Source organism: Sinohyriopsis cumingii, chromosome 3 (assembly GCF_028554795.1).
Source record: "Sinohyriopsis cumingii isolate HCF-2022 chromosome 3, ASM2855479v2, whole genome shotgun sequence".
Taxonomy (NCBI): Eukaryota; Metazoa; Mollusca; class Bivalvia; order Unionida; family Unionidae; genus Sinohyriopsis; species Sinohyriopsis cumingii.
Window position 1 is genome coordinate 58,442,718 of NC_142963.1, and position 12,752 is coordinate 58,455,469.

General features: G+C 40.4%; 1 protein-coding gene across 2 annotated transcripts in view; it reads left to right on the plus strand.

Annotated features, from left to right (window-relative positions):
- Window positions 1-12,499, plus strand: part of LOC149802924 (inhibitor of nuclear factor kappa-B kinase subunit alpha-like) — a 97,374-nt gene extending 84,875 nt beyond the window's left edge. Inside the window, exons 19-20 of one of the 2 annotated variants that reach the window (XM_089952410.1) lie at window positions 5,810-5,970; window positions 11,977-12,499. In XM_089952410.1, coding sequence (XP_089808536.1) covers window positions 5,810-5,970; window positions 11,977-12,067 — 252 coding nt within the window. In that variant the 3' untranslated portion in view covers window positions 12,068-12,499. Of the gene's footprint in view, window positions 1-5,809; window positions 6,023-11,976 lie in introns of those variants that run through there. The other variant, XM_089952411.1, reaches the window with a different exon arrangement.
- Window positions 12,500-12,752: the final 253 nt, after the last annotated feature.

Sequence of the window (12,752 nt, forward strand, 5' to 3'; positions counted from 1 at the left end):
ATTTATACTAATTTGCTAATCTACGCTTTGTTTTCTCTCATCTTATGTTGTTGCAGGAGGAATGTTTACTACACACATGACATTCACGTGCACAAAGATTACCATTTGGCTTTGAAGGGGAGGAGCTAAATAAGCGGTGTTTGGTCAGAAGACACATGCACCACTCTACATCAAAAAGTGGCAATGGGGAAAGAGAGACGGTTGAGGTCAAAACAGGATACCTCTGACAGCCTTAGTCTCTACCCCAAATCAGCCTCAGTGGCAAGCCTTGTGGGGGTTACTGGAATTGCCCACCCCCACCCCCCAGCTAAAGTTTGTTGCACAGAAGCAACAGATACCATTACATCAGGGGATGGAGAGGATAAAGGAGAGGACCATCCATTGCTGGATATGATACATCAGTGGGTACAGCAGTTGAAGCCCCACTTTCATCAATCTGAGCGAAACATTAGGGGAATATTCCCCATTTTTTTTAGGCAGCCTAGATGGTGTAAGCCTCCACATATGTCAGAGCATGTTTGATCGGCTGGACCCAAATAATAATAATAATAATAATGCTGCACCGACACCAGCCATCCAGCTGACACTGGCAGTCACCTCAACATTACCAGCAGTTCAGCCTTTCCAGCATGGAGACCTCTTGGCCAGTATGGGCCAACTACACAATGTTTACGGGGATCTTAGTGATTGATCCGTCCGTCTAGCTGGGCAGCTGGCAACATATCATTATTTCACAGCCAATTTCGATGAGAAATCTGCCCATTCAGCCATGGTTTTGGAGAAGCCAGTACAGGTGCATGCTGGACCGACATATATGCAGCAACACTGCTGGAAAGGCCAGTAGTGCTTTAAAGGCCTATATTGCAGTGATGCTGACAGTACGGGAAAGGCCGCAGATACCAGCAATGCTGACAGTGAGATGCTCATGTGATCGAGTGGTAAAGACGACCATCTCCCATACAGTATGACTCCAGTTCGAATCAAACAATGCAAGAATTGATTTCTTAAGCGATGCTGGCAGTGCTGTTTTTACCAGCGATGCTGGATATTAGAGTACTCACAGCCTATACTCAAGGGAGAGTTCATGTCTTGCACAGATATGAACGAGCAGAGTCATCATGCCCACCCTTATGCTGAGCTTGAAGCCGAGCCAGATGAGAACCTGGCACACAGTAAGGATGATGAGTCATCAATAGTCACATGTGCATCACATCATCCCCTATCATACAATAGTACAATGGCTGCATAAAACCAATTTGAGCTCACTGGACCTCCCTGTTGCATCAGAAGTTGGGTGAACTAGTTAGTTGGATAGGCTTTGGGTTTCGTTTATCAACAATCCCCTTGCCTTTTCACATGGTGCACCATCAGATCGGGAAATGGCTGCCTTTCGATAACAGAGGATATGGTCAATCATAAAAGGCAAGGGAGTTTGTGCCAAGGACACATTCCCACTGAGTTACTCAAGACTGTTGATGTTGGAATGCAAACAGCCGGTGGAGGCCCATCATCAACTAGAGTCTCCTCACCCTATTCAAAATGAGGAAGGCGAGGTCATTTCGCCTCACTGTCAGATGGGACAAGTACACCGTTAGTCTGACAGAGGTATACTTCCATATCCCTATCCACCCTGCCTTTTGCTAGTTTCTATGTCCCGCTTAATGCCACACCATTATCTACTCACCAATCTTCCCTCCAGCCCTCATCCACCCCAGGGCTTTCACTCACACTAGGGATTCTGCCATCTCCCTGTTCCAGGCATCGTAGTCTACATTGACAGCAGTGTACCTGTGCAGCATCTTAAAGAAACACATGGTAAGTTCCATCCTACTCCAGGGCGGAGGCCTTTTCATGAACTGGGAAAGTCACACCTTGGTAAATTCCAGAATTTCACCCATTCAGGCACAGACTTCTTAACCAACCAGAATCTACTGTGTCCCCTTGTGTTCGTGCTCCCAGAATTTTTGAACTCAACAAGTCTGTTTTCATCAGGACTTGAATTTCATTGGGATAGTTCTTGCAACTCCTCACCTGTTATATGGCAGCAGCCTTGACCCTCCCTGGCCATCTTGTTTTGCAAGCCTTACCAGCACATTGGCACCCTGTTTTACGTCCTCTTAATCAAGCGGTCATGATCACACCTGAAATTTGATCATTCCCATGTCAGTAATGCAATCTAGGCTGGCTGACAATCCCAGGTGGAAATAACGTAAAGTACCACAGCCAGTGCACATGGTGGGAGTACCCACCTGTTGCTGACCTTCACTACTCTTAGCAACACCTGGGGAATGGCCTCTACTACTCAATATCCTAGAAAGGAAGGCTATCATCAATACCTTTCATTTCTATAATGTTGTTCCTGCCTGGGGTGAAACGGTCCTCATTTGATCTGACAACACTGTGGTGGTGACCTATATCCTCAAACAGGGAGGTACTAGACCACTTGTTCAGTGTTCCGATTTGGCATTTTCTATGTGGGTGCAACAATCTCCATATCAACATACAATTCAGGCACCTTCTGGCTGCATCAGTGGCTTCACAGAGAATCAGTCCAGAAGAGGTCATGTCCCGGGAACGGCCCTTTCGTCACTCAGATTCACACGCTTCAGGGGCATCCAATGATTGACCGCTTGATGACGAGGTGGATTTAACAGCTACCCACTTTTGTCTCTTAAGTTCCAGACAGAGCAGCTTGGGCCGTGAGATGCACCATCAACCATCTGGGAGGAGTTGTGGGCCTCTGCCACCCATCTTAAGGTGCTTCAATTACGGGGCCAGAATGTCAAGATGACTCAGATAGCCCCTCTTTGAGGGCACAAGCCCTGAATCACCAATCTATTTCTCCTAATGATAATACACCCAGGAAGTTTCCGGCCAACCTGAATCAGTCGCTCCTCTTCTACTACATGCTCAGCTTTTACCAGGACAACCTTGCAAGTCAGACAATTCAAACCTTCATTGTAGAGAGAATCTCAAGAGTAACCATCTATATCACCCATCTGCGCACCTCTATCCCTCAACTGGCCAATTTTATCTGGCTCTGTTCTTGGAGAAGAAACAGTAGGACACCAGTCGTTACCAAAGGCTATTGCCCTATGATATTGGACACATTCCAGCATCATGACAACTTGTTTGGGTGGGATAGCGACCTATCAGATCTTTTAGACAATATTGGTCTCCTTGACCAATATCCCTTATTTGTCTCCCAAGGGATCCAATCCTGTTTTTTCTAACAAGGCTAGATTTGAACCCCTTTGAACTTTTAGCCTACACATCACTAAAGTCACTATCTTACAGACCATGTTTCCTGATAGCTTTAGCTTCAACATGTAGGGTAAAAGGGCTGCATCTGCCTTTGTGTTCACTAGAATCCTCTTCAGTTCAGATTGGAGGGTTCAGTGGTTCTCATGATAACATCAGGCTTTGTAGCCCAGAACAGATTACCATATGTTGCTAGTTGATCAGTGTCCCTGCTCACTTTCTTCCATAGCCAGGTCAAGAACAGCAGCAATGCAAGATTCTGTTCATGCTGTCAGGGATCTATGACCTCGGACACATTCTGACATCATGGCAGATGTGACATTGGGTATGATAAAGATCTCTCAGATCTGTTAGACAACTTTGATCTCCAGCAGCTAAAATCCATAACATTGTTTCCAAAATTGAATTTGTCTTTGGGTTCTAGCTTGGCTCATGCTTTGCTAAAGTTTCTATCATAGAAGACATGCTTCCTGATAGGAAATGCAGGGTCAGTGAGCTACGTGCCCTTTCAGTCAACCCGAACTATCTTCTGCTCAGTTCGGGTCATTCGGTAGTCTTCCTTACACAACTAGGCCTAGTTGCCAAGAATCAGTTGCCATGCATAGATAAATGGCAAGTCATCATTCATCCTCTTTTTTCCAGATACAATTCTTGAGCAGCAGCCATGCAAGATCCTGTCTGCACAGAGACAAGCCGTAGCATGAGCACCATCTCCTCTCATATAGCTTAGTACTCCAAAGTTTCGAGCAGTTTCTGTGCAACAGAACACAGGATATCACGCTTCATGCCCTTTATTCCTGGCTGAAGGGAATCATATGCTTGGTGTACTTGGACGTCTCACCAGATCAGAGTAGCCTCACGTCTGTGCCCTCAACCACTACTTGAGATGCACGGAGACAAGTTGTGGCACATGCAAATATCACATCTTCCCGGTCAAGGCAGGAAAACAAGGCAAAGCCCTTGCTTCGTGGTAGAAGTGGGTTATATGCTTGGCCTACTCTGAGATTTCTCAAGATCAGAGTCACCTCATAAGGATTACAGCTCACGAGATTAGAGCCATTTCTGTGAGCCTCACTTTCAAATGCATTGTTTTGATCCGAGATATTAAAGAAGCTGTTGGCAGGCATACAGAGTCAACCTGCTTGAGTTTTTACCTCAGAGATTTAGCTTTGCAGAGACAAATGTTGAATCTGGTTGGGCTGGTGGCAGCAGCACAGACTGCCACCAGACCTAACTAGTCCAATCAATATAGCCCATTAGCTTTGCTGGATTCATCAGTGACAAATTTGGTAGGTGAGAAGATCTCAGCTTCTTCTTCTCAGCCATATATATGAGACCCAGATCAAGGGAGCTTGGGCTGTGTTGCTTCTGTCTTTAGGAGAACAAGCAATCTTTTATATGGGGAATCCGGACACTCATCTCCATAAGGATACCCAAGGTAGAGGCTGGATGCTCAGCATCCCATCCTCCTACTAATTATTCTCCTAACATAATGTGATTGTGAACATATTCAAAGGAGAAAGCACATTTTTTTAAAGTAGATTTTGTTTCTCCAAGAAAACATACCCAATCACATTACTTTAAAACCCGCCCAACCACCCCACCATGCTTTAAAAATTTGCTTTCTCAGATAATGTTTTAAATGTTACTATTTATTATCTAATGACACAAAAAAGAAAAGTCTTGAGAAAAATGATTATAAAGACTATATTGAGCAGTATGTCTGTGATAGTAAAAGGAATAATGAATAGTAATATCACTTTAACCCTCCAAGAGATGAGTCTGTGCACCAAATGCAATAGCTGGATACCCAAGGCCCCTCTAATTTCAGATTGGGCTCCTCATATATTCTAACTGAAGTGCTCCTTAGGTTTCTTGAAAATATAACATGTATATTTTGCTTGATATACTTGATTGTGCTGCCAAAATGCATAATTTTATTTTCAAGTTGTTTAAAGACTAGTAAGTTATTAATAATATATTTATTATGTAACCTATGAATGGGAACATATTGTGTGGATTACCTATAATTAGTGCTCGCTTGGCTTTAACATAGATACCTGTGATTCTACCAGTGGTAGGACAAAAATTGTTCTTAAGGCTGTTTACTGTTTTATACTTGAAGTTTACCTCTTTTGAAAATGGGGATTTTTTAAAAAATAATAATGTTTTTGCTTGTTCTATCCATGCATTACAATTGGTGCAGTGATGTGTGGCTTAGTAATGGGAATATGGCTAAGATGTGTACACAACCAGCTGTTAATTGATTACATTTATTGTTGTAATCTGGAGAGTTAAAGCCAGATGTGGAATGTTCTTTGAGGTGTTGTAAGTAATAAATGGATTAAAGGTGGCTTTTGAATCTTTGATTATACAATCAGCCATCCTTTGGCAGAAGAGAGATAAAAAGGAACGACTGATCTGGGCTTGTGGAATTATGGGATTGTGATTTTTTTCAAGTCAACAGTCCTGGGTCTGTATCTTAAATAATTTCTTTGAGCACTGCATCAGTATTCTCAATAATTTGATTACTTGATATATTCCACAGGTAAAACAAGGACAGCAGAATCCTCGACCAGAGAGGCTAGGAAACCAAATCAGTGATATGAGGACAAGTTTCCATGGCAACTCTAGTATAGTATCAACTGTCAGTGAAAGTTCATACGAGTCTGTGAGGATCATAGAGGACTCAAGACAGACCAGCAAAATGTATGATCAGTTAACGATAAATCAGCTATGGATTTGAGGACATTATTGATGGTTTTACTGTTGCATTTGGAATTTCAGCTGCAAAGCATCAGCAGAGCTAGTAAAACAGAGATCTGCAACAGTGCAACTATCATGAACATCCTGAAATCCTCAAACATAAAACTGTTATCCCCATTTTTACACACTAGTGAATTTTCTTGTGGAAAAAACAAAAAAAATATATATACAATGATTAATATGTGTCGAAAACAATATTTAGTTCATACGGTATGGTAAGAAATCCAATTATCTTTACTGATGTCTGTTTCCCGATGTCAGGTTTTTACTACCGAAAGAGGTGTAGGTTAAAGTACATGTACCACTAAGGTTAATATTATATCATGAATGCCAACATTTACAGAAAATGGGATCAACAATGTTGTGATAGAGTTTTGGGCTTCATACAGTGGTTGGGATATTTTCTTTGATGATTATGGCCAGACGTAATTGTCAGGATCATAACATGGTTAGCATAGGATAAATACAGATTTTGTGGATTAACACAGAGAGAGAGATATTAACCATGAACAAAACAGCGTACCAGACACAGTGACCAAAAAGTCATGTGACAGGCATTTTGTCAACTCTAAAAATGTTTAGTCTGCATAATTAAGTTGCAGTACTGAACAGTTAGCAACAGAAGAATAAGTTAAAACTTTAACATGTCTTCTCATAAACAGAGAATTAATACCATGGAAGACAAAGTAAAAGTTATTTGATTTGATGACAATGGGGAGAGTATATGAGTTCCTGCCCAAAAAAATTATTTTGGGAAGACTCAAATAAACAACATTGTAATAGATAAGAAGAATATTCCGTGGCAGTGATGAAAATGATGTAAATGGAAAGAGAATTATTATCTATGTACCAAGATTTAAATGACATTTTTTGATGGTTTTGCCATGCACATGTCAACAATACCCTACTCGCATTTCACACTTAATAATAAGAGTTATTAATGTTAATTTGAAATAAGACAGTTCTTAAGACAAGAAGAACCTTTTAATAATTAGTGCTACTTTTAAATGACACTATCATGACCTATACCTAATGCAACTGTGACAATGTACAGAGTTCAGTCCTCCTGGCATATCCAGTCCTGGACCCAACATGCAACAGTATCAAGCACCAGGTCATGCCAATTCCAGTACTAGTCCTGTTGCAGACATATACAACTATTAGCACAAGAGATGATGATCCTGTCTCCCACAATATCTAATACCAGACATATGAAGACAATACAGACCTGCACCAGATAGGTCCATCACTCACTCGTCACATCCTATTGCTTCCCTTTCCTGAATACCAGGTGCCTATCTTGAACTTTTGACGACTGTCAAAGTGAACACTTGGAGATCACTGTTTCCCAGCACAGATGAACCACCATTTTATGATCCATGACTACCTACTTCCTGTATGCAGTTGTCAATATCATCACTGGAGGCCTGTTTATCACACCATACCTCAGATTTTAAGACATGTTCACATGTGTCGTTTCTTTGCTTGATCCATTGATGCCCAGGGAAGAATCAGACTTGCTAGTCGATATGGATATACCATAGAGCTTACTGAAATTCCTCTTTTAAATTAATGATTATGGAACTGTTGCCAAAAAATATGCTGATATGATCATTGCAGCCTTATCTTAATTTTGGCTTGGCTTGGTCCCAATCAGGATTTTTCAACATTGCTGTAGCTATTTAGAGAAAAGACATGCTTTAATCTACCAACATTAACGAAAGACACCTACATGATCAAGATTTTGCTTTTATGTTATAGCGTAGTGTGGAAATGCCATCCAGCAAACAGAAACAAACTGAGGCAAAGAGGACAATCAGGTGTAATCAGATACCTGGCTGTGCTTGGAAAAAAGATAGGAAAAACAACAGTTACATTTATAGGACATAATTGTATTGTGTCATTTGGAGGAATGTACATGGCAGAAAGGATGATTTCCACTGCCACAAGAATTAAAAAGCATAAAATAAGGTTACATTGATTTAGGTTTGGAACTGCATTTTCCAAAACTGAACTGGAGTTCGTTAAGACCAAAGCGTTCATTTCAAACATTTAATTGAACATATGTTGTGAGTGCTGCATCTGATCACATGTTTAAATTTTACAAAGTTGATAATGGCAGTATATGTTATTTCCTTACTCTTGACTGAAAATTGGCCTGATATATTGAAAATATTGACTGCCTTACTGACAAGGTATTTTCAGGGTCGGCAGTTCTGTATTGAGCTTTTCATGCATCCATTTAAATGGTCTTTGACTTCTGTCAACAGAGTTGCCATGGCTGCTTTTAGAATTCCAAATCCATCAACCTTTGAACCAAGGAAGACCGGAGTTCTATCAAACTTTAGCCATAAACTGATAAAGTTGCTGATATCTTGCACTGCGTTGAAAAGCAACTTTAAACCCAGGCATCAGCAGGTCTTTCTCCTTGCAATATTGACCTCTAGCTTCAGTCAGGCCTTCTACAACACATACAAACACATCCACATTACTTTTGCACACTAAATTCCCAGCCATTGACAGATATATTACAGGCATAGAAAGTTGGTCCATTCTTTGTATGGATGGACTTGGAAACCATTCCTATGCATGCAGCAGTTAATATCATTACTTTTGTTTTCATGCTCAGCCAGGTCTAAGTAAATATGTTTCTGTAAGCTTTGCATAACCTAAATCCAAATGTTGAGACCCCCATTAACAGACTTGCCTCAGTCTTGTGCATAGTTTTTATACTTAGTATGATAGATCAAGACTTATTGTTTCTATAGCTTTTTTTGTTTTAACCCCCAGCATGCAGAGAGATGCATTTCTATGCTTATCTGCACTGCTCAAAGATGACAGCAAGGCAGCGTGCAGATTTCAACCCAACCTGCTGTTTCACATCCACACTGAGAAAGTCAGGAAAAGGGCCACTATAAAGGCAAACTTTGCACAAGCCCAGCAACTCAGTGTCTAGCCTACATTTCCCAAGATGGACCAGAGAAGAAGGAAGGCTCCCCACCAAGAAATGCCAAATGGGCAAACTATCCTTCAGACGTTACTCCTCAGGGAGTGCACAGTTTACCAGGACAAATGATGACAAGACATGGAGAGAGAAGGACGCATTTTGGCAGGGTTTCCCTGCCAGTCACCTTCCTGTAGAAAATGATGGCATGATTAGGCAGTCCTTTTCTAAAATCCCAGTGTATGGCGAGAGAATTAATCACTCTGCAATGGAATGGGAGAGACTCTGCCCCTGTCCATAATAAGGTAGACATTCTACAGTGGGGAATAATCCCTGCACATCAAAAGGTTGTAGAGATCATAGACAGTATAATGTCACTTGAATGTTTACGCTCAACTTTTCCCCATCCCAAAAGCCAATTGCAAGTTCCAACTAGTTATAGAGCAAAGTTTCCGTAACCAAAATATTCAGGCGAGCAGGTTCAGAACAGGGACCCCAAGACTGGTTCTAAACACTGATCAGGAGAGAGATTTTAAATTGCATCCAAGATGCATAACTTAATTTTTCCAATTAACAGGTCTTCTTGGAATATATCCTAGGTTCACTTTCAGGGACAGTGTACCTGTTCTGTCCAAATCTCAGTCTCAGGTTCTTTGTGAGAATAACAGACATAATTATGATGTACTTCAGAACCAACTTCACATCTGTGACATTGAACTACCTGGATTATGTTCTGCAGAACACAAGGTGAGCAAGATCCATTTTTAATATCACATTAAAATCACCCTCTCAGAGATGCAAGCCATAGTAATGCCTTTCAGAAAATGATATCTAGAAAGAGCATCATTATGCTTGCTTAAAATATAGCTGTCTTCATTTGTCTCAGAAGGCGAGAGTAAAACAAGTTCCAGATCTCTGCGTTCTTGTTTGGGATTTTCTTGTCAGTAAATCCATATTCATGTCTGCCACTTCAAAGGCAGGTACAGTGACCTAGTGGACTCGCTTTCCAGAAAGAATTATAAAATTCACACAGAATGGTCCTTTCAACTTTGACCTCCAGTCCACTCTGTGCCATCGAGTATTGGCCTCATGTGGATCTCTTTGTGATAAGGTGGAATGACTCTCACCAGTCCCAGATCTAAAAGCATGGGCAATCAGTGATCTGAAAAAATGTCAGTGCATACTGCAACTCCTCTAAATTTCCAAGGTTATTCAGAGAACAAGGGACTTGGAGTGCAAACTAATCCAGATTGCTCCATTCAGGTGGGAAAGGTAGTGGATCCACAGTTTCCTGAATCTAGCAGTAGTTATTCCCAGATAATCCTGCCTTCTCTTGCTTAAACAACCAAGTACAGTGTATGCAGGTTTTCTGTGCCTACCCAGAAATATCATTCCTTTACACTTAGCTCATAATAAACAAACCTTCAAAAAGAAACATTTCTGCAAACAAGTGGTGGACAATAGGTTGTGCAAGTATTCAACCATTTTGAAAGCCTATTAGAAAAAAAAGATCTTTCTTAGGTTGTGTGAACAGAGAAGCATCTTCCCTTTCAAACCACTCCAGTGGCCTAGTGGTTAGATTATCTGCCTCAGATGTGGGAGGTTGCAGGTTCAAACACCAGCCGAGTCATACCAAAGACTTAGTGGTTAGAGCATCCGCCTAGGAAGCAGAAGATCGTGGGTTCGAACCCCGGCCGAGTCATACCAAAGACTTACAAAAACAGTACTAACAGCTGCCTCGCTAGGTGCTCAGCATTAAGAGGTTTGTGTTAGGATTGAATCAGCCTGGTGTCAGGATAATGTGACTGGGTGGGACACCATGCTACATGTCTGCAGCATGATGCCCCAGTGCTAGACATCACAACTGCCACATCGTAGCAATATGACTGGAAAATTCTTAAAGCTAAATTAAAAATCCAAATCACACACACAAAACTAACCTGACCCCATGGGGTGGGATCAGAATTGCGTAAGTGTTGGCATAGTCTTCACCCATAGGACTATCAGTGACCCAACTTCCATATGTCTGTCTTTGATGGTCTAGGTGGAATTCAACATTATACACATGCTACGTTAAAACTCAATATCACACAGACACTTTCCTTCAAAACCTCAATGCCACCAATAGCTTAGCTTTTCAAGAAGAGGTTAGGGTTCATAGCTTCATTCACAATCTAGGGCAACCATTCCATGATTTGCTATATGTTTTGTCATGGAAGGAAGGACATAAGACTGAATAAAGACCTCTATCTCCTAGCCAATATCTGCTATTTCATCTAAAGCTCTTGGCCCATGGTCCAAATTGGAACCAACAATTTGTTCTAATGTGGCTGAATGAGAAACCCATCACACCATTGTCAAGAGCTTTCTCGTATCACCTTTCAGGGGCCCTGAGTGGCCAAGTGGTCTAAAGCGCTAACTGTTACGGATCACTGCCATCTCACCTCTGTCTGCATGAGTTCGAGTCTCAGCCTCGGCTAACGTTGGTAGGTGAGAAAGCCTGCCAGTAGCTTCTCGTGGGTCGGTGGTTCTTCCTGGGGTTTTCCAGGGTTCTTCCTCCACCAATTATACTGGCTGTCATGTATAGCCTATCTTGTGCTGAAAAATGGTGTTAAACCCTACAACAACAATAACAACTCACCTTTCATATAAGACTTGGCATGCAGACATTTTTATCACTGTTATTGTTAAAATAAGTTAAAAATTTGAGTTTTGTGAGGGCTAAATGTGACATGTGATAAATATTCCATTATATTTTGATTGGTAAAAGTTCTAATGAAAATATCTTTTACTCGATAATTGGTTTCTGTAATATTGCAGTAAACATAAGAATTTAAATTATCCAAAACTTTAAAAAAGATGAAACTATGGAGTGTTAACTTTAATTTCATCCTCAGCCACTACAGCACGAATCTCAAACCAGTTATAATCAGCTAAAATATGCAAAACTTTTTTTTTTCTTGCCTTCATTTACATACTGTGTTCTGTTGTTTTTATTCTAACAGGTTTGAAGAGATGGTGCACACAATGATTCAACAACAAGAAGATTTTACATCACTGATGTCTTCTCTTGCCATTGGAACCCAGCCAACATGATAATCATTTTCTGCTAGGAATAAAGAAAGGAACTTTGGACAGTTTTCAGTGTTATAATTATAGGTTACTGCATTTGTATGGGAAAATATGAACAAGTTTTTGGATGGAATACTGCACGACCTTGGGAGTGCAGTATATCCTTCACACAAAACAAGTTCATATTTTCCCATACAAATGAAGTAACCTTTTTATTATATGCTCATTTTTTTTATTCTACCTAAGGTTTAATTATATAAACAAAATACACTGCAAGAAACAACGTAAATGAATGTATGCCACATTCCAAACTAAATACACAAGCGCATATTCATCATTGCACAAATCAACATTAGTACAGCGCACATAACTCCGCCCAGATAAATTTGAACTTAGTTGCGCACACGACATAACTTTTGAAAGAAAATGGCGTGTCTAGTTAAAATTGAAAAATGAGTCATAAAAGAAAAAATTGAGCATATAATAATTCTTGTATTATATTTATTTCCCTTTAAATTTCTCAAATGCATCTTGTGTGTAACTCTTCCCTATGAAAAAAAAAGCAGAAGTATAGTATGGAATTTTTTAAAATTTATAATAATTGTTAAGCGTGTACTCACAGTACATATATATTGTGTGTCCAATGTGAACTATATAAATAATTGTCACATATTACTTTGTAATTACTTTTTATTCTGTATGAGTTTAA